The sequence below is a fragment of the Hyla sarda genome, chromosome 1 (genome assembly GCF_029499605.1).
Source record: "Hyla sarda isolate aHylSar1 chromosome 1, aHylSar1.hap1, whole genome shotgun sequence".
Classification (NCBI taxonomy): Eukaryota; Metazoa; Chordata; class Amphibia; order Anura; family Hylidae; genus Hyla; species Hyla sarda.
In genome coordinates this window covers 296,677,971-296,704,816 of record NC_079189.1, presented here as the reverse complement: position 1 = coordinate 296,704,816, position 26,846 = coordinate 296,677,971, and the positions used below count along the sequence as shown (strand labels likewise).

At 43.7% G+C, this 26,846-nt stretch overlaps 1 protein-coding gene across 1 annotated transcript in view; it reads right to left on the bottom strand.

The window, feature by feature from the left end:
* The window catches only part of POLRMT (RNA polymerase mitochondrial), an 83,479-nt gene extending 56,861 nt beyond the window's left edge, over positions 1-26,618 (bottom strand). The window contains exons 1-6 of the mRNA XM_056562741.1: positions 26,519-26,618; positions 19,299-19,373; positions 17,039-17,616; positions 16,764-16,894; positions 8,538-8,721; positions 8,110-8,259 (exon numbers count right to left, since the gene is read on the bottom strand). Coding sequence (XP_056418716.1) covers positions 8,110-8,259; positions 8,538-8,721; positions 16,764-16,894; positions 17,039-17,616; positions 19,299-19,373; positions 26,519-26,618 — 1,218 coding nt within the window. The remainder of the gene's footprint in view (positions 1-8,109; positions 8,260-8,537; positions 8,722-16,763; positions 16,895-17,038; positions 17,617-19,298; positions 19,374-26,518) is intronic.
* Positions 26,619-26,846: the final 228 nt, after the last annotated feature.

Sequence of the window (26,846 nt, the reverse complement as noted above, 5' to 3'; positions counted from 1 at the left end):
GCTTCTAGGAGCTATGCTAATGTCGCTGCCGGGGGTTCAGGGGGGTCCCCATCTCCGTCCGGCTCTGGAGGCCACTTGCAACAGCGCCTCCTGGAGGCTCTGCGTAGGGGAGACCGGTCGATCCAGGTAGAGGGGAGGGGCGAGGTCGACCTGTCTTTCTGGATAGAGAGGCACGGTTTGGGGGCTTTCCGAGAGCGAAATGGGGAGGTGGTCTGGTCCCTCCCGACACCCGGGCAGGACAATAACCGTAGGAATGTGGTCCGTCTGATTTGGAGGGGCGAGGATGCGTGTCTACCTCGTGCTAAAGTGGTTGAGCTCCTCCTTCGGATGGAATTCAGGGCGAGTGACATCTTTGCCTTGATTCACCCCTACGGTTCGTCTGAGTTTGACGTCAGTTTCGTTCGGCCAGAGGGTCTTGAACTCTTCTGGTCAAACTACGAAGTGGCAAAGAACGAGCCCGGCTGGCGGGATTTTGCCGTAAAAGCGATTTCCCGTCAGAACTCTGTCAAGAAAGTGACTGTTTTGACCCGTAACGAGTCGCTTTGTTTGTTATGACATCATGACCTGGCTCGGACGGTATAGGGATGTGACGGACATGCCCAAGAAAAACTTTGATGAGCATGGGATCTGGTCTGGGGCCTGGACGTTTTCCGTCAAACTCAAGCGTTCAGGGAGTACAGTTGCCCACATTCCGTCAGCCGCCTTCCTTGGAAGTGATAGGATCCAGGTCTTTTACCAGGGGCAACCTAAGGTCTGTCACAGGTGTGGCAGCCCCACCCACTTTAGTGCAGCCTGTACTGTGCAGGTTTGCGCTTTGTGTGGTGGGGTGGGTCATCTGTCCGCATCCTGTCGGCAGATCCGGTGCCACCTGTGTGGTGTCCTCGGGCACCCTTTCAGCCGTTGTTCTAGTGCCTTCGCCCATGCAGCGGCCGCTCCAGCTGAGGAGAGCTGTGAAGTTGCCTTGGCTGGGGAGGGTAGGGGCAGGGATGGGGGCGCAACAGGGCTAGTGAGGAGGAAAAAGGGCCCTGCCAAACTAAGGCGGGAGGAAAATTGTAGAAGGAGTAGGGAGCTGGAGATTGCCCAGGTGGCGGGGGTAGCTTCAGTCCCTGCTCCTGAAGCTGGCCCTGTAGCTGCTGAAGCCCTGGAGGAGAATGTGCTGGATGAGGAGATCAGGAGACTTCACAGAGAGGAAGGCAATATGGCCGACCCTTCCAATTCCTCGCACTATGAAAGTGTGGATGAGGAGAGTGGGGTGAGGCCCAAAAAGGGCAAAAGAAAAGGGAGAAAGAAGAGGTCAGAGCCCTCTGAAGCTCCTGGTACTATGGGCCAGGTCCAAAGCGGAAGCCTGGGTGCCCGCCCCCCCCCCCCCCCCTCTGATTGACCTGTCAAACCGGTACCTCGTCCTCGATACCATCTCCTCGGGTGCCTCGGGAGAAAGAGCCTCTGGGGGGAACTGGGCCCTGTCCTGTCGAGGCACCTTCCTCAGAGGGCAGGGCTAGACCGGGGCCGAACAGAGACGGGGACCTTATGGACCAAATCGGAGTCGAAAAAAAGTATTAAGAGTGGTCCTGCCCTCTCGTCGTCTTCGGGGGATGAGGGGGCTAAAAAGAAGGGTAAAAAGAAATAAAGGGTGAGGCCATCTAATTCAATCACCCTTTATGGCGGCACTCACCCCATTGACGCTGACATCTATTAATTGTGCCAGTATAAAGTCTGATACGGCTAGATTTGCAGCCTTTGATTTTCTCGGCCGCGTTGAACACGACATTTTCTTTTTAAAAGAGACCAGGTTGTCAGATCTAGCCTCTCTGGTAAAAGCCAGAAGAGAGTGGAGGTGCGGTCCCTCCCACTGGTCTCTTGCGGCTGAGCCGTTAGTGGGGTGGCGGTCCTTTTTACCGCTCCTGTTTAATGTCGACGGGTTATTGAATTAGAAATGGGGAGGTGCCTGATCTTAGATGTCTTCATGAAGGGACAGGAGCTCCGGCTAGTTAACATCTATGCCCCCCCCAAACTAAGCGGGGCCGTAAAGATTTATTTATGAGGATTAAGCCATTTCTTTTTACAAGTCGGCAGGTGATCTTTGGAGGGGACTTCAATAATGTCACGAGGTCCCAAGATAGGAGAGGCTCCAATGGTCCGCTGACTTGCGATAGTGTGGTACTGATTAGCATAGCTAGAGAAGTTCGCCTACAGGACGCCCACATCCGGAGCCCGTCGGGCCATGCGGGTTTCACCGATCATCAAAGTAGTCACAGGTCTAGGATAGATAGGTTTTATTTAAAGGAGGAAGCAGTCTCTTCCGCAGTGTCCGTGGTTGAGGTGGAGTTCTCCGATCACTGTATGATTTTGTTTTCCCTGAATGTTTCAGAGACCCCCCCGAATGGGAAAAGGTTATTGGAAGCTGAATTCGTCCCTCCTGGAGGAAGCAGAGATAAGACAGTCTTTTGAGGATTTTCTTCAGAGTCAGGTACCTTTACTGGATCTTTGTAGTAATAAGCTGGAGTGGTGGGAGATATTCAAGAAGCGGGTTGCGGGGTTCTTCCGCCAGCTCTCAAGCCTCAGGTCCCTGAACAGGTACCGCTTGTATCAGGGTCTGAGGAGGAAACTCGAGCTTCTCGTTTCGACTGGAGGTAGCCAAGAGGATATCTCCAGAGTGAAATCTTTGCTGATGAGGTGTCATCTTTGGTTTTTGAGAGGGATTTCAGAAAGTACCGCTCGCCCGACCCTTACAGAAACTGTAAGATGTCAGTGAATAGTAAAATCATTTCAGGACTGATTTATAGTACAGGATCTCTGAATTGGTCCAGATCAGGGATCTTGGAGGTCGTCAGATCCTTCTACTCACACCTCTTGGGGAGGAATGATTAGATCGAGACAGGATGTCGGTTTTCCTGGCTGAAACCATTCCTGAGCCTGGGGTAGACCCCTCTATTGATGTTTTGGCAGAAGAAATCAGGGAAGAGGAAGTGAGACTGGCGATCGAGGGGCTTGCCCCTAAGAAGTCGCCAGGTCAGGATGGCTTAACATCCGAGTGGTACAGGACCTTTAAGGAGTCTTTAGCTCCCCTCTTGACTGAGGTATTCAATGAGTGTCTCTCCTCGGGCACTCTGCCAAAGTCAATGAGGAGGTCAGCCCTGATTCTTCTGTCAAAGGGTAAAGATCCTAGCCGTATAGAATATTGGAGGCCCATAGCTCTTCTCAATGCGGACAGGAAGCTTCTGGCTAAGATACTGTTTAATCGGTTGGTGAAGTTTGCACACCGGAACCTTTCGGAGGCCCAGCACTGCACTGTTCCAGGCCGAAGCACCTTAAGTGCTGTCCTTAGTGTCAGGGAGGTAGTAGAGCAGAGTAGTGCAGGTCTCTGGTAGGGGTACTTGCTGTCCTTGGATCAGGCCAAAGCATTTGATCGGGTGAACCACGAGTACCTCTGGTCCGTCCTCCTGAGATATGGCTTACCGTGTACTTTTGTTAATTGGCTTAAGATCTTGTATGCAGGGGCAGAGAGTTTCCCACTGGTGAACGGGTGGTCTGGACGCTCTTTCGAGGTGGGGTCCGGAGTCCGTCAGGGTTGTCCTTTGAGCCCGCTCTTATGTGTTCGCGATCGATCCCTTCCTTAAGAGGGTGAGTCACGGACCATTGGCGGGAGTCGGGATGAGTCTGGCGGAGCCAGCTGTTACTCAGAGAGTGGTGGCGTACGCTGACGATGTCACTATTTTGGTCTACTCGAGAGAGAGAGAGAAGGAGGTCGATGTGGTGATGTCGGAGGTGGACTGCTACTCGGAGGCATCCGGGTCTAAGATCAACCGGGATAAGTGTGAGAGTCTCTGGCTGGGAGGGGGGGATCCCACGTTTGATCTCCCGGACACCCTTCCAGGGCCCCAAGAATCAGCAAAAGTCTTAGGCATCACATTCGGCCAGGATGATTATCCATCCAAAAACTGGGATGGTAAGCTCCAGGATGCCACTCAGAAGGTGGACCAGTGGAAGGGTTGGTCTTTGACCCTCAGGGAAAGGGTACACCTGATCAAATCGTACCTTCTCCCCTTGTTTATTTATCTGGGCAGTGTACGTATCTTGCCAGAGGCTTACTACACTAGGATCTACAGCCTGTTTTTCCAGATGTTATAGGGGAACAGGATGAACCTAGTCAAGAGGGAGGTTACGTACCGCACGAGGAGACTAGGGGGTTTATCTATGGTAAACCCGGTGGTGTTCTTAACGAACACCTTCTTGAAAGCAAACATCTCAAACCTCTGGTCAGAGAGGGCTTCTCCGTGGGTACTCTCCTGCAGGGAATGGTTTCGGCCTTTCTTCCAGGAATGGGAGAGAGGAGTGCGAGTGAGGGACCTCCGTACGCCCCATGGATATCTTACGCTACCCCGACTCTGAAGGCGATATGTCGGTGGGGTCTGGGAGTGTGGGAGATCAGGACCCAGTCAAGGCAGTTCCTTGACAAATGGGTTCTGTTGACCCACTTCCAGAAGCCTCTGGCTCTCAGGGACTGCCCAGGTCGGGATCTGAGGGTGGGTTTGTATCTTTTAAACATGAAAAGGATCCCCCAGAAGTTTTGGAACTTGGCCTGGCGCTGCTTTCAGGGGAAGCTATGTGTAAGGGACAATTTGAAGTGTAGGAACTCTGATGATCGGGGATGTCCCCGAGAAGAGTGTGGGGACACGCTGGAAAGCATGGACCACTTCCTGCTTTATTGTCCCTTTAATATAGGGGTCTACAACCGGATGGGCGCTTCCATCGGCTGGAGTCAACTTGCCGGCCTTACCTACCCGGAGTGGGTTTATGGGGCATTTAGGAACCTGGGTGGCAGAGACCGGGGCACTTTATTCTTAGTTAGCTTAGTGGTTAGGTACTACACATGGAATGCACGGTGTTTACTGTCGACCCAACAGAAAATCCTCTCCGAGGAAGAGGTCTGTAGGAATATCACCGGTGACCTCAGGAAGATTAGGTCTTTGGAGTATGGCAGTCTTGGTACCAGTAGGGCTTCTCTCCTATGGAGAGGTTTTTCTTTTGATGTTCCCTAGGTACTAGACCTTTTAGGTAGAGTACCTTTATTTTGGTTAGGGGCAGTGTTATAGGGATAGTGATAGGGTGAGAGCAGGGTCAGTTTTAATGGAGGGATAGAATTAGGGAAAATTGTAGGGGGGAGTTAGGGAAAGAGTTTAAAATTATTTTGATGTATCAAGTCTACCATCCTTCTTCCTGCTGGTGGGCTAATGCATGTGCACGTTAGCTTTTTGTTTTGTTTTAAGCTGATATGGTATGAAGGGCTTACAGGCGACCAAACTTGGGCCTAAGGTGGTTTTGGTTCAGAGTGTATATGTTAGTATGTATAAGTTTGCGTGTAAGTTGGTTGGGAGGAGCGCTAGGTGGGGAGGGTGTATTTGTGGGTGGTGGTGTTTTGCTTTTCTTTTGGGGACCTGACATGGGTCAGTTAGGGACAGGACTTTGTGTACAAACGGTATGGACTCTGACCCATGTGCAGGAGGGGTGGTGTGGGAGAGGGTACAGTTTGAGTGTAGGGATTTTGGCAGGGTTTTCTAATGTTTTTGTAGGTTTTCTGTATTGTATATATTTATTTTTAGTTAAATACTATATTATCATGTTCATGTGATTTTGTATGTATATTGTTTATATATATATTTTTTTTATATTATAGCATTACAGTAGTTATGGCAGTCGGACCAGTTATGTTGTTATGTGGTTTATTTGGTTTATTTCAGTTAATTTGGTCTAGTATATATATATTATTAATAATTTTTTTTATAATTTTTTATTTTTTTGTAGTGGTGTGCTTGTTATATTTTCTGTATTGTTTTCTCGTTGTGTTTCCAGAGTATGGATGGTTTTGAGTTGTAGCCAGGTAGTGCTAAATTTTATTTTCATATTTTGATAAGCCAAGTTGTGCTATTTTTATGTTCATTTTTGGTATGCGTGTGAGTGTGTTGTTTGGTTCGGTTAGGTGGGTTGGCATATTTTAGGTTTTTGTAAAGCTGGGCTGGCCGGTTAGGCAGGGTTTTGTTTTTGTGTTTTCGTACCAGTGTATTTCTTATTTATGTTATAGCTGGTTAAGCTTGTTTTGTGTTTTTGTATAAGTTTTGTACTTTTATAATAAAATTAAAAAAAAAAAGAGTGTCAGCAGAGATTACTGTGGTCAGACAGAAAGAACAACTCAACTTTTTATGTAATATACAGCAGCTCATAACTACTGGAAGGATTAAGGGTCTATTCGCACGTACAGTATTCTGTGCAGATTTGATGCACAGGATTTCAAGCTGTGTTCAGTCAATTTACATTGAAATATGCAGCAGAAAATCCTGCACTTCAAATCTGAGCAGAATACTGTACGTGTGAATAGACCATAAAGGGAACCAATCATCAGATTTTACCCTATATAATGCTTGGCTAAGCGTTATATAGGGTAAAATCTTTATCCTCACCATCCCTGAGGGAAGTTCCTGCCCCCAGGGATGGTGAGGGTGTGAGCTTATAAGATGCTCACCGCCGGCCCCATAAGTAGTCCCCTGGGCAGGGAGCTCCTCTCAGCTAGTCCCGCGTCTTTGTCCGGTAGCGACGCCCTCTCCACTTGATTGACAGGCCGCATCATTGCTTTGCTTACTGAACAGACGGAGCAGAGCGATAACGTGGCCCGTCAAGCAAGCCAAGGTGGCGTTGCTGCTGGCCAAAGACACGGGACTAGGTGAGAGGAGCTTCCTGCCCAGGGGACTACTTACGGGGCCGTCAGGGAGCAGTTTATAAGTTCATATCCTCACCATCCCCGCAGGCACGGGAAAGGTATTTGAACTGATTCCTGCAATGTAATAGTGCCTAAAAACCTGGGGCTACACGGCGACTTTGGATCCATGGCACAAAGATCGAACAACGTTGCATATAATGTTAGTGAATGATGTTGCATGCAACAAAGCGCTACTGGAATGTCTCAGTAAAGACAGACAAATAGTAATGACAGCAGTGTCTCCTTCTCTGATGCTTCAGTCTGTGAAGCGTTTGGAGTAGGAGAGTGTTGGCAGCCGGGTTCCCACCGCAACTGTCAGAATTGGAGCCATGCCCTGCTCCTGACAGTTAACCCTTTAGAATATGCAATCAGTCCAACTGCACCATCTAGCAGGGTTACAATGGAAGCTCTATCAGCTATCAACTGGCAGGGTGCAGATAGTAGCCATGGACAGGGAATACCTGTTTAAAAGCTGGATCACCCTTTTAAGGTTAAAACAGGCCTGGTCTTGAGTGGGTTAAGTGTTCTGTAATGGTTATCTCTGCCCGATCTTAAGACTTTGCTGGCTGGGGAGCTAGTATGTTTTGGTGCACAAGTTCAAATCTCAAGAACAGAACTTTTGCCCAAAATTTGCTAAGCACCTTATGGTTGCCTTAGAAACACAACTGTGAAGAGAAAACTTGCGTCTCTCCACAGCCAACCTGAAAATCATGCAGAGAAATTGCCATTATTTCGACACTCAAATATCTTTGCCAACGTTTTTACGTTGTCTATGATCAGAAGCAATGACGCAAATTGTAACTGTAAAGCTAGACTGAACGCTATAGGTCTCAGACCACACCTGATCAACTGGGTAATGATTATTGTCCTGGTACTCTGTCTGCAAAGTGTACTGAAAGCTATAGTAACATTCTTTATTTTACCATGTGATCTCCAACAAGGGTAACATGTAAAGCACTAGGATGTGATTACTTATGGGGCACAACAAAGCCCAGTTCATATTTTCTAACTGGATATGAAATAAAACATTTAAGGGTAAGATGACAAATCAATTCATGAAAAACTATTTGTGGACTTAAAACTATCTACTTCTGTGTTTAAAGAGATGTAAACAATTTCTACGATTTCTCCTTTGAGTTAGTAGTCAACTTAGTCCAACCATACCACTTTATAAGTAATTCTGATCTAGGTGTATATAGAAAATTGTATTAGGAAACTACAATTTCCAAACAATTCAATACTGCAATAAGAAAAGTTCATTGAGAGGGACTAAACAGCCAGTGCATACTACAGACTCTTGAGTAGTGACTGTACACAGTACCACTTCCCTTGAGTTTCAGCAGGTTGGTTTATCTTACCGCTTTGATTCTTTCCTCATGCACTGGTTTCACAGCCTCCACAGAGTTTATAGTCACTGTTTCACTGCTCTCGGTTTTCAACTGTTCTTTAAATCTTTCTTGCAAATCAGACACTGTGAACCCCATTTTGGGGTAAAAAGGTGGCGATTCCTGATAGAGAAAAGAATATGTAGATTAAGACTTTACAAGATCTGACCCATGTAACTGGCATATTTATGCTATCATGAAGGCACCCTTAATAGCTGCACCTATGCCATAACACAAGCATAGGACAGTTGGCTGGTAAAGAGGATCAATTGCACAACCTACAAATTATGATAATGGTATTTTAATATAGTTGCTGGGTGATTTTCTTCTGAAGGATAGGGCAAAAAGTTTTCTGCAAGAGACCAATAAACAAAAAATATAAGAGTATTACACATCCTTACTTTACTGTAGAAATTATTGACCAATGGGGAGCTGCAGACAATGTGGACTTTAGAAGGGGGCACGAAGTTTGGTATAACTTGATGAATGGCTTTCAGAACCATCTCCCTCTCATCCTCAACATAAGGCAGGCCCTGAAAGAGCTCTTCAACAGACATCCCATCTTCCTTCATCTGCTTCAAACATCTGTAACATAGCAAGTCAGATCAGATTCATCTCAAATTTCATGACAGTATGTATTTTTAAAAGTGTTTGGAATTAGAGAATACATTCAATTTAAAGGGAAACCGAAAGGCTGTTCACACACACTAAACTCAATATAAAACAGCATCAAACAGAGTGTTTACTTACTTTAATAGGTCCAGTACTGCCAAAGTTATGTAGGTTTAACCTATTGTTATTGCTCTGCTGTTTGCAATGGAGGAGGGGAGCCGGCTCGTTATGCTCCCCTGCCTCCACCTGTATTAAAATACAATTCTGCTTTCACCAAAATATTCATATCCATAGCTGCTTTTAAAACTTGCCACACAGGTTAGCTCCAAACATGGAAGGGTGACCTGAGCTCCCAGAATGTACTGCACTATGGTATCAGGAAACCAGTGGAACACCTGCCATTTTTTTCGATTGGCCCATCAAGCTGGCATGCTGGTGTAGTGTGTGTCTACATACAAGTAATGACCCTTTTGCAATCAGCTGATCAGATCCTGTTGGAAGCCAACATTGGCCACATAAGTATAAATTTGATGTGTTTTATTATGGACTCAAATACAATCAAGAGGACAATGGAATGCAGTAGAATGTCATCGATGGAATGGGTGTAGGGTGTCGGCAGGGCTTGCTCCAGGAATGGTGGTTGATGCAAACAGCTGATTAGACAATTATTTGCTTTTATCCTGTTTAAAGCCATACAATAAGTATTGCACCTGAGTGATAAGAATGGAGGTGAGCTACAGTTCCTGTTACCTCCTATAGTAAAGCCATAAAACCAGCCCTTGTGTTGGATACAATGGACTGCAAATCATCCTGTCAGTCCACCAAGGTTTGGTTCTCGAGGAAACTTTGATGGATTTCTGTCAACACAATATGGGACAACAAAGAGGACCCCCCACTCCAGAAGACATCAAAGAACAAGAACTGATTGCAATGCAAATAAACCACCTACAGGACGACATTCAACAACCTTGTTTGTTAAGGAACTGTTCTGATAGGCCATGAAGATGTCTTGGGATGGGCAATGTATGGGTTATGTGTGTGCATGACTGCCATATATGTTACTTATAGGATGATGAGAGAGATAGCACTTCCTACTCCCTTCCTTTCACCTTCCCCTTTTCTTTGTACCCCGATCCCTTAATCACCTAGGATGCCACTTTGTATACCTTGTAATAAACCCCTATAAAGATCCAGTTGTCCTCGATCAATTAATAAGGCACCCCAAAAACAAAGCAGTTTCTACATATCCCAATCACTTTTTCCATCTGTACACAGAAAGGACTAGCTTTCCCTCATAAAGGCAAAAAGCTAAAGAGTACCCAACTGAACTTTTGAAAATTGAATAGTTTAATCTCATACCTTCACATCATAGATGAAATAAATTATTTAAAGTGTACCTAAACTTTCAAACAACTTTTGACATGTCATAGAGACTATCAGAAGTTGTAATCGGTAGGGGGTCCAGCTGCGGAGACCAAAGGAACAAAACAAAAGAGCAGAAGCTCTTATTTACATACATTATATTAAATAAATCTAACTAATTAAAACAGATTGCTGGTAGTCTCTCCCTATTAATTAACTTTTAAAACTCTTTTAGGTGTAGAGGGGGAGGGAGTGGCGCTTGCTCTCTCCACTACAATAGAGTGCTCATGTGTCTGCAGGCTCTCATGTCAAATAGGACATGAAAGTGAAGAAGAAAACTTAATAATCATACAAATGACGGGGATAGCACAACATAGAGAGGAAACAGGTAAGCTTGCAAGCCGGCCCCTCGCATCCATTGCACACAGTAGAGCTGTAGCAATAGAGGGGCATAACTCCTCACCTAATGGAGCTATAATGCAGTGTATTGGGTTTAGTGCAGGAGGTGAACAGCCTGTCAGTTTCCCTTCAATGCTATGGCACTTCCTAAATAAACGTACAATTAATATTACTAAAGAGCACTGATATGAGTGGCTATGTAAAATAAATATTCCTAAATTAATTTAATGAAAATATGAACAAATTAATAAACACATTCATTTATTAAATGGTACAGCACTTCCTATCAAATTACTTGAAATTACTCAAAATTTGCCTGGTGCATACCTTTTTTAGTTAATGTGCCATTTAAGGAGTTTACGGCTGATACAACAGTCTTAAATGTAGCCTACATTTCCCTTTCTGCCACGTGAGTAAATAGAAACGGTGTTATCCTCCCTGCATATCGGATGCTGAAACTTTCAGCTTGTACACACTGAAAACATAACGGTAATTATATATTATATTTCTCTTTCCCTCATCCCTTATATAGTGAACAGAATCATTACAGGGTCTCTAGCACACAGTTATAGCAGATATGCCATTCGGGACATGGAAAAGATAGGCGTAAATGTCTCACCTAGCTTTACCAAGCTCCTGAATGGCATATCTGCTTATAGCTTTGTATGAAAAAATGTTGCTTGATATTTTCACCATAAATTTGAGGCTTCCCTCACATATATCCAGCATCCGACGTTGTAAAAAATACACCGGAGGATATACAACAGATGAAAGAACTGATCCCATTCATTTAAATGGATCAGTTCACATGCATCTGGCAATTTCAATTTGGCAACTGGATGGTCGGATATGGCACACAGGAGCCAAGCTTGGTAACAAATCTTTCCGAGTTCCCCCCCATCCGGGCGCCGGACACTAAAAAACTGATGCACTTTTGTCAGCAGATGTGGCACCCAAGAGAATTTTATTTTCTTATCCAATGCACGATCCTGACACAAGCTAATGGGGAATCTAGGACATCTTCCCCGGTTCCCCAGGCGAGCGAGCACCGCTTTTAGCCGTTTACGCACACAAGCATACAGTTTAAAGCAGGCCGTGACTTCTGCCCTGTCGCAGGCACCGATGACGTCAATTCATTCTGGAGACTACTGCATGGTACGAGGGGAGTATGGTTTTAATTTTTTTCTTTCTATCCTGGAACAAAGGAGGGTTCTTGCCTAGGGGCAAAACAACCTACCTAGCTGTTGGGGGCAGGAATACCTGCGTGCCTGCCTACCAACCTATCTGCTGTAGTTACCTGGCAATCTACCTAGCTAGCAACCTAGCTACCTGGCTTCCTACCTACAGACAAATTATCCCATGGGAGGAGGGATCTACTGGGCACTGGAAAAGGAGTCTAAAATGTTTGTCCTGCAGATGCTGAAGACGTGCGTTTTGGCTAATAAAAAAAATAAAAAAATAGAGGTCTGAGCGGGATGGAGAAGAAAAGAAAAGAGGACGACTCTGATGAGAAAATAGGTCACCAGTGAGTCCCCAGATAACTGTACTCACTATATGGTCTGAAGATTCTGTGTAGCTTTTATCTACTTCCCGTATATGGTCCCATATATAATCAGTTATATGGTATACTGATCCTGTGTACAGCTGGTATCTACCTCTATATGGTCATTGTATGGGAGATATAGCCTGTGTAGTGGTTTTGTTCACTAACTGATGGTGCATTTGTCAGTCACTATGTGATGTATAGTGTTAGTGTTGATAGAAGGCGGATAAGAGTAGTAGTGACAGAAGGAGGGTGGGAGTAGTGGTGACAACCTCTTCTCCCATTTGCCTGCTTTCACCACAACCCCTATCCTCCTGCTGCCACCACTACTCCCATTGTCCTGCTGTCACTATTTTATCCATGTCATTGCGTGGAGAATATTAGGAGTTTATGACAGCAGAGGGTTAAATGTAGTGGTGATAGTAGGAGGATGGGAGTATGGATTGTCACCACTACTAGCTTCCTCCTGTTGAGACCACTACTCCCATCCTCCATGCAGGCATAAAATATTCTGATCACAGTAGTAGACAGATGGTGGCACAGCTTAAAGGTGCGATGCTTGAAAGATGAGTATCTGATTCAGGGGAGGCAGTTTTAAAAAATGAAGCAATACCAGGGGGTGCAGATACATGGGTGAATTCGCAGACAATAATATGTAGTAGAAGATTGATAGATGAATCACACTCACCCTCTGTAGTTGCAAAAAATGAAGATTTATTTCCAAGGTGTACAACTGGGAAAACTAGGCATGAGGTGTGGAGGGTTCCGAGACAAACAACAAGTTTCACACCGGACGGTGCTTCCTCTGGTTTGAGAACGACGCCGGGAAGGAAGGGGCTGGATTTAAACTCCCCGCGTAAGATTATGTAATCAGTCAGCTGGTACTGTGTATGCCTAAAACTAGACTTATAAGTTAATGTTATAAAATGTCTAATTGTAAAGCAGAAAACAAGTAAGAGGATAATAACAGTAATAAATAAGACAAGAAGTGGGCAAAAATAGAAAAAATAGCAAAAAATAAGTTCACTTGAAAAAAATGCAAACAGGGATCAGTGAGCGGAAGAGAAAATGAATAAAAGTCAGTGAGCGGAGGAAAGAACAAAAAACTGGAACTGGGGTGAAGAACGGGTTATAAAAAATAAAAAAAACACTTAAGTCCTGTCGGTCATTCAGACCCAATTTGCTCATGGCTCTGGTGCGCATTATCCATTTTTCTTCGCAGCGGAGCAATGTTCAGTGGCTGTCAATTCCCGATGCGCGTTCTTTTATTCTTTGAAGTCCAAAAAAGGTAAGGGATTCCCCTTTCCCTTCATGTGCCGATCTAATATGTTCTATCAGGCGAATGCATCCATGACCAGTGTGAATGGACCTCTGATGTTCTCTGAATCTCACTCGTAGAGGTCTTATTGTAGAACCTATGTAGAATCTTCTGCATGGGCAGATTACGGCATATACAACTGATTCCGTTCTGCAACAGATGAAATCACGAACGCAGATTTCAATTCCTCCCAGTTGGAAGTTTTTTCCTGGGATAAAGAATTTACAATGCGGACAGTTTCCACATTTAAAGTTTCCTACTGGGCTGGTGGTAGGTAGCCAGTTCTTTTCTTCACTGCTATTTGAAGTCGGGGGGAGAGTACTTTGCACTAATAGATTGCTAATGCTTTTACTTTTTCGAAAAGATACTATAGGTTTTTCAACCCATACTGATTTGAAAAAGGGATCACTCTCAATGATGAACCAATTATTCTTTATGATTTGTTTGATGGTATCCGCCATAACATTGTATTTAAAAGAGAATATAAATCGGGAATTTTTCTCATGGAGTTTACTTTTTTTTTACTTTAGTTTTTTTTGTATTCTTTCGTTATGAGATCACGTCTGGAAATTTTTCTTGCTTTTTCCAAAGCCAGATGTAAGTCCTTTAACGGATAGCCCCTTTTGTAAAAGCGTTGTATTAAACCATTGGCTTGAGCCTCAAAGTCTGCATCGTTTTTATAAATTTTTCTTAATCTTAAAAATTGGCTATACGGCAAGGCTTCCTTTGTGTGGCTGGGACGGAAGCTGTCATGATGTAGCAGGTTGCTTGATGCTGTGGGCTTTCGATATCCCCTTGTAAAAAAGTTTCCATTTTCTACCACTAATAGCACGTCTAGGATTTCCATGGTGTTATTACTTATTTTTTTAGTGAACTTCATATTCATGTTATTGTTGCTGATGTGTTCCACGAATTCGTCAAATCTTTGAGGAGTGTTTTTCCAAATGATTAAGATATCGTCCACATACCTGTAGTATTGGACGATATCAGCCGAAAATTTATTTTTGGAGTGTAAAATATAATTTTTTTCGAAAACTGCCCAAAAAAATTATTGCAAAAGAGCACGCCACGGGCGTGCCCATGGCCGTGCCAGTGCACTGGGCATACCAGGTTTTTTTTTAAAAACAAAACAATTATTCTGTAAGATAAGTTCCAAGGCTTCTGCGACAAAAGATATAAATATATCATCTTTATTGGCATCTTGTAGAAAATTCTTCACCGCTTGTACCCACAGGAGCTGGGGGTACATGCGGTGAAGAATTTTCTACAAGATGCCAAAAATGATGATATATTTATATCTTTTGTCACAGAAGCCTTGGAACTTATCTTACAGAATAATTGTTTTGTTTTTTATAGTCAATTTTTAAGATTAAGAAAAATTTATAAAAACGATGCAGACTTTGAGGCTCAAGCCAATGGTTTAATACAACGCTTTTACAAAAGGGGCTATCCGTTAAAGGACTTACATCTGGCTTTGGAAAAAGCAAGAAAAATTTCCAGACGTGATCTCATAACGAAAGAATACAAAAAAAAAAAAAAAAAAGTGAAAAAAGAAAACTCGACGAGAAAAATAATTCCCGATTTATATTCTCTTTTAAATACAATGTTATGGCGGATACCATCAAACAAATCATAAAGAATAATTGGTTCATCATTGAGAGTGATCCCTTTTTCAAATCAGTAGGGGTTGAAAAGCCTATGGTATCTTTTCGAAAAAGTAAAAGCATTAGCAATCTATTAGTGCAAAGTACTCTCCCCCTGACTTCAAATAGCAGTGAAGAAAAGAACTGGCTACCTACCACCAGCCCAGTAGGAAACTTTAAATGTGGAAACTGTCCGCATTGTAAATTCTTTATCCCAGGAAAAAACTTCCAACTGGGAGGAATTGAAATCTGCGTTCGTGATTTCATCTGTTGCAGAACGGAATCAGTTGTATATGCCGTAATCTGCCCATGCAGAAGATTCTACATAGGTTCTACAATAAGACCTCTACGAGTGAGATTCAGAGAACATCAGAGGTCCATTCACAACGGTCATGGATGCATTCGCCTGATAGAACATATTAGATCGGCACATGAAGGGAAAGGGGAATCCCTTACCTTTTTTGGACTTCAAAGAATAAAAGAACGCGCACCGGGAATTGACAGCCACTGAACATTGCTCCGCTGCAAAGAAAAATGGATAATGCGCACCGGAGCCATGAGCAAATTGGGTCTGAATGACCGACAGGACTTAAGTGTTTTTTTTTTTTATAACCCGTTCTTCACCCCAGTTCCAGTTTTTTGTTCTTTCCTCCGCTCACTGACTTTTATTCATTTTCTCTTTATTCATTTTATTTATTTTTGCCCACTTCTTGTCTTATTTATTACTGTTATTATCCTCTTACTTGTTTTCTGCTTTACAATTAGACATTTTATAACATTAACTTATAAGTCTAGTTTTAGGCATACAGAGTACCAGCTGACTGATTACATCATCTGACGTGGGGAGTTTAAATCCAGCCCCTTCCTTCCCGGCATCGTTCTCAAACCAGAGGAAGCACCGTCCGGTGGGAAACTTGTTGTTTGTCTCGGAACCCTCCACACCTCATGCCTAGTTATCCCAGTTGTACACCTTGGAAATAAATCTTCATTTTATGCAACTACAGAGGGTGAGTGCGATTCATCTATCAATCTTCTACTACATAAAATATTCTAATGAATATACTTTACCTAAAGTAATGCTTTTACATTGCATTTATTTAGTCAAGGACAATACATTATAATAAAAAAAAATACTTTAAAAGCTTTTCATTACATTTGCTAAATATTCAGGCATTAAAGGGGTGGGGGGGGGGTTCAAAAGTATGCCCATTCTGTAGTATATAACAAAACAAACCTTTCCTCTCCTTTTGCGCTCCCGCGATGCCTCCGGTGTCCTGCTCTGGTCCCTGATGTGATTGTCTTCTTGAGTAGCAGCTTTATGTTTTGGCACCAGGAATTGCTGGATGCAGTGATGTTCCGCCACAGCCAGCGAGTAGCTGAGCAGCAATATGACACACTGGGCCCGTGTGCACCGCAGGAGTAAACATCTGTTTTGTTTTATACTACAGAAAGGGCATACTTTTGAAAAAAGAGCCAGCCATTGGATAAGCTCTTTTGGCAAGAAACTGAAACCTTTGTAGATACAAACACTGATAAAAACCATATGACATTGAGCATGGGGGGGGTGAAATAAAAAGAATGGTCAAAAGAAAAAATGTCTGGTTTCCCATAGCAACCAATCACAGCTACGCTTTCATATTTAAACAAGCAATGGTGAAATGAAAGTTAAACTGTGATTGGTTCCTAAGGGCAAATCAGAAAGTTTTCATTTTTACAGTTTTTTCTCCTCCTCCCCTTCATTATTCTGTACCTCTGAATGGCTTTTGTGTTGGACTCAGTGCGACCCATTGCTTCCAGTGCAGCAGCATAGGATCCCAGATTTGGCTTCAGGGAAGCCTCCTGCAACATTACAAATAGGCGCCCAACTTGAGAAAACGATGCCTGTTAAGAAAAAAAATTAGTAAATAAAGCTTATGGGAGCCTTGTTATGGTCTGTTTGGTGCATCCATTTTGCAGCTCAAACACCTCCCCACCATAGCTATATACCCTCTAGCTCTATTCTAGACAACATAGTCTATCCCTTACCTCTTTGGCCCAGGCACTCATTAGAAGGTTGTACATGGAAATATTTAGCAGTCCTCTTCTTGAGATATGCTGGTGGTAATACTGTAAGCAATTCTGGGCTTTGCTCAGTTCTCCCAAGAATATGCAGACCTCCAAGTAACACTTAATGTTTTGCTTGACTCCTCCATGACGGTTTCCTTCCTTGTCCTCCAGTAAAAGTCTATTGTCCTGATTTAAAGCCTTGTCTACATTCTCCATATTTTTGTCCTCCGGTATCTGATGTGACATTGAGGGATGCATTACTACACTGTTTTTCTGAAGCTTCTTGGCATTTTTTGTTAGCTTCCTCTGAGCTTGGTTGGCCTCTCTCTTAGGTGAAGTCATGTCCGTACTCTCCACACCATTCAACGCTTTCTGCTTCAGATTTTTTGCAATCTGCTCACTTTTCAGCTTTTCCATCCATCGTTTAGGAGTCTGCACCACTTTCTTATTTTCTTCCATCTTCCCTAACTCTTGGTGTGGATGAAGCTTCTTGCTTTCAGCTTCTTGCAAAAGTAAACCCTCATCCGCTTGCAGTTGCTGCACTCGAGTCTGCAGGACTTAATAACCAAAAATATGCAAATATAAAATATAAGAAATAGGTTATAACACATGGCAGTTTAAGCATGCTGGGGGAGATTTATTAAAACCTGTGCAGATGAAAAGTAGAGAAGTTGTCCATATCAACAAATCAAATGGCTTTCTTTTATATTTCAAAGGCTATTTTATAAATGAAAGAAGCGATCTGGTTGGTTGCTATGGGCAACTGCTCCACTTTTCCACTGCACTGGTTTTAATAAATCTCACCCACTGTCCCTGTGTCTTAGAGTAAACAATTCCTGAGAGTTACTCTGACTACACGATGAAACAGTTTAAGACTATAGACACCTTGAAAAGCATTTTTTTTATTCTTGCTTTGTACTTATTATGGTATAAAGACATTTTATCCATAGGTATTTATTAAAATGATTACTTTTCCTTCTACAGACTCTGCAGCATGTTGTGCGAGCACCAGTTTCTCTCTATACTTGTATCATACAAAGCTGTTTGTACACTTTCTACAGCCTGTGTGACATGGCAAAAAACATAACATATAAAATTGTGAATGTATCACTAACAGAGGTGGGACTGATTTTTAACAGTGCACTGGTGCTTAACTCCTTCAAGGGGTACTCCGCACCCCTAGACATCTTATCCAAAGGATAGGGGATAAGATGTCAGATCGCCGGGGTCCCACTGCTGGGGACCCCCGAGATCTCGGCTGCAGCACCCACCCGTACGGCTCACACCGGCAACGCTGGAGGCTTCGGATCCCGACCACAATGGCGGAAGAGCGTGACGTAACGACTCCGTCCCGTGTGACGTCAAGCCCCGACCCCTCAATGCAAGTCTATGGGAAGGGGCGTGACGGACCTCCCATAGACTTTCATTGAGGGGGCGGGGCGTGACGTCACACGGGGCGGAGTCGTGAAGTCACGCTCTTCAGGATCCGAAGCCTCCAGCGTTGCCGGTGTGAGGTGGAAGCTGTCCAGGTGGGTGCTGCAGCAGAGATCCCAGGGGTCCCCAGCAGCGGGACCCTGGTGATCTGACATCTTATCCCCTATTCTTTGGATAGGGGATAAGATGTCTAGGGGTGCGGAGTACCCCTTTAATGACTTTCTTATATGATCCCAGGAATCTCAGGTCTCGGATACAAATGATGTGGTGGTGAGGGTTCTTTCCACTATATATGGTGGATTTGATAGGTCATCAAATTCCTGAAACCCAAATTCTGATATCTCTGTGTTTCCTTGCAGTGAGTATTAAAGGGGTACTCCCCTGGAAAACCTTTTTTTTTTTTTAAATCGACTGGTGCCAGAAACACTAACATTTTTAAATTACTTCTATTTACTGTGGCAGCCCAGTGTGCAGGGAGGTTTGAAGGCGCTGGCTCCGCCTCCAAACCTCACTGCACATACAGGGCTGGTGCAGGATAGCCCTGTGTGTCTGCTCATAGAAGAATAGACAGTGTATTTGCTAAATCAGCTGCGCAGCATAAAATAGGTTGCATATACTCAATATGTGACCACCACCTCCTTAAGTTCATCAATGGCCATGCAATGTTTCTGCAATTATCAGCAACATCACTGTCCACTGGTGAATGCATGAGGCTGTGGTTTCAGATACAAGCGTTCACCAGCATGTGGAAACACAGCCTGTTTTTTACATTTTGTTTATCGTCTAACTATTTTTTTTTACAGACCTTCAACGAGTTCCAACCGTCCGCTGACAAGGATCTCATCTTTTGGCTTGGCAGAAGATGAATATGTGTGTGTGCCTATAGTTAAAGGAAAATTGAACAAAAATTAATCAGTCATATAAATAAAAAATTAAAAACTGCTTTCATGTTTTTCATGTCAGGTAGACCGTTCTCTTTTAGGCTTATTTTGTGAACTCTATGGGGGAGATTTATCATTGTGTTTAGAGCATTAACTTAGCTTATAAATGTTGCATAAAGTGTCTCACGTGCCCCAAAGCAGTTTTATTTGAGACCTTTCTGCCAGAGAAGTCAGTAAGAAAAAAGCTACAAATGGCCTTACCAAAGTCAATTTAATTTTTCAACTCGCAGTGGTAACATATTTATCAAGTGTGAATGTCAAACCAAGGTCAAAATCTACACCAGCCCAGACCTGGCTTACAAAATTGGCCGTGGAAAGCATGTTGTACAAAATGTTGCAACAGGGTAAAGAGTCGTAAAAAATTCAAAGGGTAGGAATCAAAGTGGTGTTCTAAAGTAAAATAAGGCTCCTTTCACACTATGAGCATTCATCAGTTATTAAACATCAGTTTACTGTGTAAAAACGGATGTATAATAACGGATGAAATAACGGGTGCTAACGGCTGAATAAAGTCTGTCAAAATAACGGGCATATTCATCCGTTAAGACCCGTTATAACATCCATCATGTACGGCCGTTTTAACACCTCTGCCTACAGACTCCCACAGCCGGGACTACTACTACTCCCATCATGGAACAGACTTGTTTCCATGATGGGAGTAGTAATTCCCTGGCTGCAGCAGTCTGCAGACAGCTGGGGAGGCTACATTAGTGTTTGTACTACTACCCCCATCATGGAACAGTCTGTTCCATGGTGGGGGTTGTAGTACAGGGGCTGAGGGATTGATCGCAACGGGTCTCACTTCAGAAACCCTATCTGATCAGAAGTTATTAGCAGGGGAGCAGGCGGCAAGCTCCACAACCCTGCGATGTATAGAGTGTTTTAACTTTCATTTTTAAATCCCCGCGGGGAGCACTGAATGGACGGTACCGAGGAGCCAATCAGGGATCCCAGCGGGGTTTTTCAAATGAACATTGTGAGTGGTAGCTGGGGCCATATGTATATTAAAAGCGCTGTGGGGGGGCAAGATAATATAGCGCTGCGGGGGGGGCAGACATTTAGCACTATATATCAAGCCCCACGGCACATTAATAATATGCCCCCCACCGGCGCATTAATAAACAAAATGACCCCCGCCGGCGCATATATAAAAGATATGACCCCCGCCGGCGCATATATAAAGATATGACCCCCGCCTATATAAAGATATGACCCCCGCCGGCGCGCGCGCGCGCGTGTATATATACACATATACACACACATACACACATATATACACACACACACGTACGCGCTGGCGGGGGGCATATCTTTATTAAAGGGGTACTCCGGTGAAAACCTTTTTTCTTTTAAATCAACTGGTGGCAGAAAGTTAAACATATTTGTAAATTACTTCTATTAAAAAATCTTAATCCTTCCAGTACTTATTAGCTGCTGAATACTACAAAGGAAATTCTTTTCTTTTTGGAATGCTCTCTGCTGACGTTATTATAATAATAATAACACTTTATTTATTGTTGCCCTTAGTGGGATTTGAACCCAAGTCCCAAGCACTGCAAGGCAGCAGTGCTAACCACTGAGCCACCATGCTGCCCTTAGCATCCATCTGCTATGCACGGTTGCTACAATGGACAGAGATGTCAGCAGAGAGCACTGTGCTCATGATGTCATCAGTGTTCCAAAAAGAAAGGAATTTCCTCTGTAGCATTCAGCAGCTAATAAGTACTGGAAGGATTAAGATTTTTTTTTATAGAAGTAATTTACAAATATGTTTAACTTTCTGCCACCAGTTGATTTAAAAGAAAAAAGGTTTTCACCGGAGTACCCCTTTAATGCGCCGGCGGGGGTCATAGCTTTATTAACCCCTTAAGGACGCAGGGTTTTTCCGTTTTTGCATTTTCATTTTTATCTTCTCACCTTCTAAAAATCATAACTCATTCAATTTTGCACCTAAAATTCCATATTATGGCTTATTTTTTGCGCCACCTATTCCACTTTGCAGTGACTTTAGTAATTTTACAAAAAAAAATCAACGGCGAAACGTAAAAAAAATTCATTGTGCAACAAAATTGAAGAAAAAAACACGCCATTTTCTAACATTTTGGGGGCTTCCGTTTCTACGTAGTACTTTTTTCGGTAAAAATGACACCTTATCTTTATTCTGTAGGTCCATACGATCAAAATGATACCCTACTTATATAGTTTGCAGGAAAATTTATACGTTTAAAATTGTCATCTTCTGACCCCTATACTTTTTTATTTGGGTATGAGGGTTCAGTTTTTGCGCTGTGATTTGAAGTTTTTAGCGGTACCATTTTTGTGTTGATCGGACTTTTCGATCGGTTTTTAGTCATTTTTTTCATGATATAAAAAGTGACCAAAAATATGCTATTTTGGACTTTGTGTACGCCATTGACCTTGCAGTTTAATTAACAATATATTTTTATAATTCGGACATTACCACACGCGGCGATACCACATATGTTTATTTTTATTTACACAGGTTTTTTTTTCAATGGGAAAAGGGGGGTGATTCTAACTTTTATTAGGGAAGGGGTTAAATGATCTTTATGAATTTTTTTTTACACTTTTCTTTTTGCAGTGTTATAGCCCCCCTAGTGGCTATTACACTGCACATACCGATCTCATACACAGATCATTGCAGGCATTAGCAAGGCAAAGATCAGGGTTATCGGCAGTCGATTGCTCAAGCCTGGAATTCAGGCTTGGAGCAATCAATCGCCGATCGGACGTGACAGAGGCAGGTAGGAGACCCTCCTGCTGCATCCTAGCTGATCGGAACATGGCGATTTCAGCGCGATGGTCCCAATCAGCCAGACTGAGCTGCTGGGAAGCTTTCTCTTTCATTTAAGATGCACTTTGAACGGCGCGTCTAAAGGATTAATAGAGCGCCACACAACGATCGGTGCCACACGCTATTAGCCCAGGGTCTTGGGTTTTATTAGCTGCCAGAACCGACCCGGTATGACGCGGGGTCATGGCATGATTATATACAGGTACGCCCTGCATCCTTAAGAGGTTAATGCATCGGCAGGGGTATATGGACTTGCTTTGCTTTGGACTTGATAAAGGGAGGAATCCCGAAAGCTCGTCTCTACAAAATGCTGTTAGTCCAATAAAAAAGATATTACAAGATACTGCAACATTTTAGGATTTGCATATATATATATATATATATATATATATATATATGCGCTCTGGCGGGGGTCATATCTATATTAATGTGCCGGCAGGGGTCATATCTTTATTAATGGGCTGCGGGGGGGGGGCATATTTTAAATATAGATATATAGGTTATATGTCTGCCCCCCCTGCAGACTTATATATCTTGCCCCCCCCAGCTTGTTTAATATACATATGGCCCCCGCTGCCACTCACAATCTTCATTTTAAAAACTACGCTGGGAGCCCTGAATGGCTCCTCGGTACCGGCCATTCAGGGCTCCCCTCAGGGGATTTAGAAATGAAAGTTAGAACACTCTATACATTGCAGGGTTGCGAACCATGCCACCCGCTCCTCTGCTTAATAACTTGTGATCGCATGGGGTCTCAGAAGTGAAACCTGGTGGAATAAATCCCTCAGCCCCTGTACTACAACCCCCATCATGGAAAAGACCATTCCATGATGAGGGTAGTAGTACAAACACTAATGTAGCCTCCCCAGCTGTCTGCAGCTTCCCGCAGCCAGGGAATGACTACTCCCATCATGGAAACAAGTTCCATGATGGGAGTAGTAGTCCCACAGCACTGCAGGAGTCTGCTGATGTCACCTCTTCTTGGCATGCTCAGTAAAAATAACGGATATTATAAACCAGGTGCAAACGGATGACATAAAGGCTCATCCGTTTGCCATAAACTTCAATGTTAAAAATAACAGCCGATAATTTACCCGTTTCTTGTGACGGAAGAAAAATTAGTGCATGTGCCGTTATTTCTTCTTTATTGTTTTTAGCCATTTACATGCTAAAATATGGCATATACAGTATTTAGGATTGTATTCTAATAGGAAAGTGCAGTTTTTAGGGCTATACCTTTTCCTACATCTCAAATACTACTGAAAATACAGGCTAAAATCTGCAAAAATGCAGAAAAAAAGCCTAAAAAAAAGTGTCTGTATTTTGCTTTAATAAAAAACAAAAATATAACATGCACATAGCTTCAAGGTGAATTCCCTCACTGTTTTACTGAATATCTGCAGGGTTCAAACTGACTGTTCGGATATGTTCACACATACTATCTATACATACTGCTGATCTCACTATCTTATATCATTTTATTATTGACAGCCTAAATGTACAGCATAAACAATATGTGTAAAAATACTCTAAGGATATCTATCAGCAGGTTGGGGCATCCATTTTATTGATATGGAAATTGAGCCATAAATGACCACCAGCGCCCTTTTCTAACAATGCCTCTACATGAATGCTGAGCCACCCCTCTGCAGAGGCCTTCAGTTACATCACTGCAGAGGGGCGGCTCTGAATTTATGGGGCGGCAGAAACCCCCTATTTGCCTCTAATAGCAGGTAAGGGAAATGTTTTCCATGTCTTTATCTTCTTCTGTATCTTCCAATCCAGGGCCGACTTGGAGCATGGGCGGACAATTAAATTTTTACGTTTTCATTTTTTCCTCCTCGCCTTCTAAAAATCATAACTCTTTTATATTTTCATCCACAGACTAGTATGAGGGCTTGTTTTTTGTGCGACCAGTTGTCCTTTGTAATGACATAACTAATTATATCATAAAATGTATGCCGCAACCAAAAAACACTATTTTTGTGGGGAAATAAAAAAGAAAAACGCAATTTTGCTAATTTTGGAAGGTTTTGTTTTCACGCCGTACAATTTACGGTAAAAATGACATGTGTTCTTTATTCTGAGGGTCAATACGATTAAAATGATACCCATTATTACATACTTTTATATTATTGTTGTGCTTTAAAAAAATCAAACTTTTTAACCAAATTAGTAGGTTTATAATCCCTTTATTTTGATGACCTTTAACTTTTTTATTTTTCCCGTATAAGCGGCGGTAAGAGGGCTCATTTTTTGCGCCATGATCTGTACTTTTTTTGATACCACATTTGCATATAAAAAACTTTTAATACATTTTTTATAATTTTTTTTTTTATAAAATGTATTTTTTTTACGTTCACGCCGTTCACCGTACGGGATCATTAACATTTTATTTTAATAGTTCGGACATTTACGCACGCGGCGATACCAAATATGTCTATAAAATAAATTTTTTACGCTTTTTGGGGGTAAAATAGGAAAAAACGGACGTTTTACTTTTTTATTGGGGGAGGGGATTTTTCACTTTTTTTTTACTTTAACTTTTACATTTTTTTACATTTTTTTTTTTACACTTGAATAGTCCCCATAGGGACTTGATTACCATGATTGCTAATACTGATCTGTTCTATGTATAGGACATAGAACAGATCAGTATTATCGGTCATCTCCTGCTCTGGTCTGCTCGATCTCAGACCAGAGCAGGAGACGCCGGGAGCCGGACGGAGGAAGGAGAGGGGACCTCCGTGCGGCGTGCTGAATGATCGGATCCCCGCAGCAGCGCTGCGGGCGATCCGATCATTCATTGAAATTGCGTACTGCTGCAGATGCCGGGATCTGTATTGATCCTGGCATCTGAGGGGTTAATGGTGGACGCATGCAAGATCGCGTCGGACATTGCTGGCGGGTCCCTGGCTGCGATCAGCAGCCGGGATAAGCCACTCATGACACGGGCATCGCTCCGATGCCCACGGTTATGCACAGGACGTAAATGTACATGTACATCTGCGTCCTTAAGGGGTTAAAGGGGTACTCCGGCGCTAAGACATCTTCATCCCCTATCCAAAGGATAGGGGATAAGATGCCTGATCGCAGGGGTCCTGCCGCTGGGGACCCCCGTAATCTTGCACGCAGCACCCTGTTATAATCAGTCTCCGGAGCACGTTCCCTCCGGGTCTGATTACTGGCGATCACGGGGGCCAGAGCATTGTGAGGTCACGGCTCCACTCCCTCAATGCAAGCCTATGGGAGGGGGCGTGACAGCTGTCACGCCCCCTCCCATAGGCTTGCATTGAGGGGGCGGAGCGTGATGTCACACGGGGGTGGGGCCGTGACGTCACAATGCTCCAGCCCCGTGATCATCAGTAATCAGACCCAGAACGAACGTGCTCCGGGGACTGATTATAACAAGATCCCGGGGGTCCCCAGCGACGGGACTGCCGTGATCAGGCATCTTATCCCCTATCTTTTGGATAGGGGATAAGATGTCTTAGCGCCGGAGTACTCCTTTAAGTGCTGCATTACAGTGCAGAATTTTAGACAGGGCTTGGCGCCAGGAAAGGGCCCAGAAGGCAGCAATGCTGTGGCACTTAAGTAGCTCTACCCTACCTCCTTGACACTTGAGCCCAGAGAGAAAATAAGAATTTTATAAGTTGAGGCAAACACATAAATACTAACAAAGCTATGTCTGACATTGTGGTCCTGTCACCTGACAAGTGTTTGCAGCTCATATCATAAATATGAGAGGACAGATTTATCCTTTATTAAGGGAAGTGACATGTTGCATCAGTTTGTTCTAAAGCTCCCAGGGCTGCTCCCCCATCAACATGTCATGAAGAGGGGCACAGGGTGTCATAAAAGGGGGGTGGGGGGCACAGGGTGTCATAAAAGGGGGGTGGGGGGGCACAGGTCGTCATGAAAGAGGGGGTGGGGCACAGGTCGTCATGAAAGAGGGGGTGGGGCACAGGTCATCATGAAAGAGGGGGTGGGGGAACAGGGTGCCATGGGGTACTTTTCATGGATTTTGAGGCTGTGCCCTCCCTCACAGGTCATTCCCTAATGGACAGGTATATAAAGTGAAGTAAGTGAGTGACACATGGTCACGTGCAGGTAACATACAAGATACTGTATCACCCCCTGTACATACATATACCCCACACCACTATACAACCAGCCTCACTAATATTAGGGCTCTTGCCCCGTCACGGTGCCAGGAGAGAAATGGCTCAGAGGTCACAGGCTCACGTGTCTCTGTCTCTTGACACTCACCTCCGTCAAGGACTCGGCGACAACCGAGACACAGCCGAGTCCCAGGTGCCACCTGTTCCCGCAGAAGCCGGGACAGCGAACTAAGCCTTACTATAGACATTCCGGTGCCCCGTGCTTGTCTACACCGCCGCCATGACCACCCGGAACTGAGGGGTCAGGACGCATCCTACTGCATCATGGGAAATGGAGTTCCTGAGAACGCTCCACTGTGTGGAGAGATGGGAGTGCGAACTACCAGCACCATGGCGACTAGAGAAGGGGCTGCTGGGAAATGTAGTTTATCATTAAAACTTAACTTGTTGACTGTTAACCACGTTATGTGACCGAA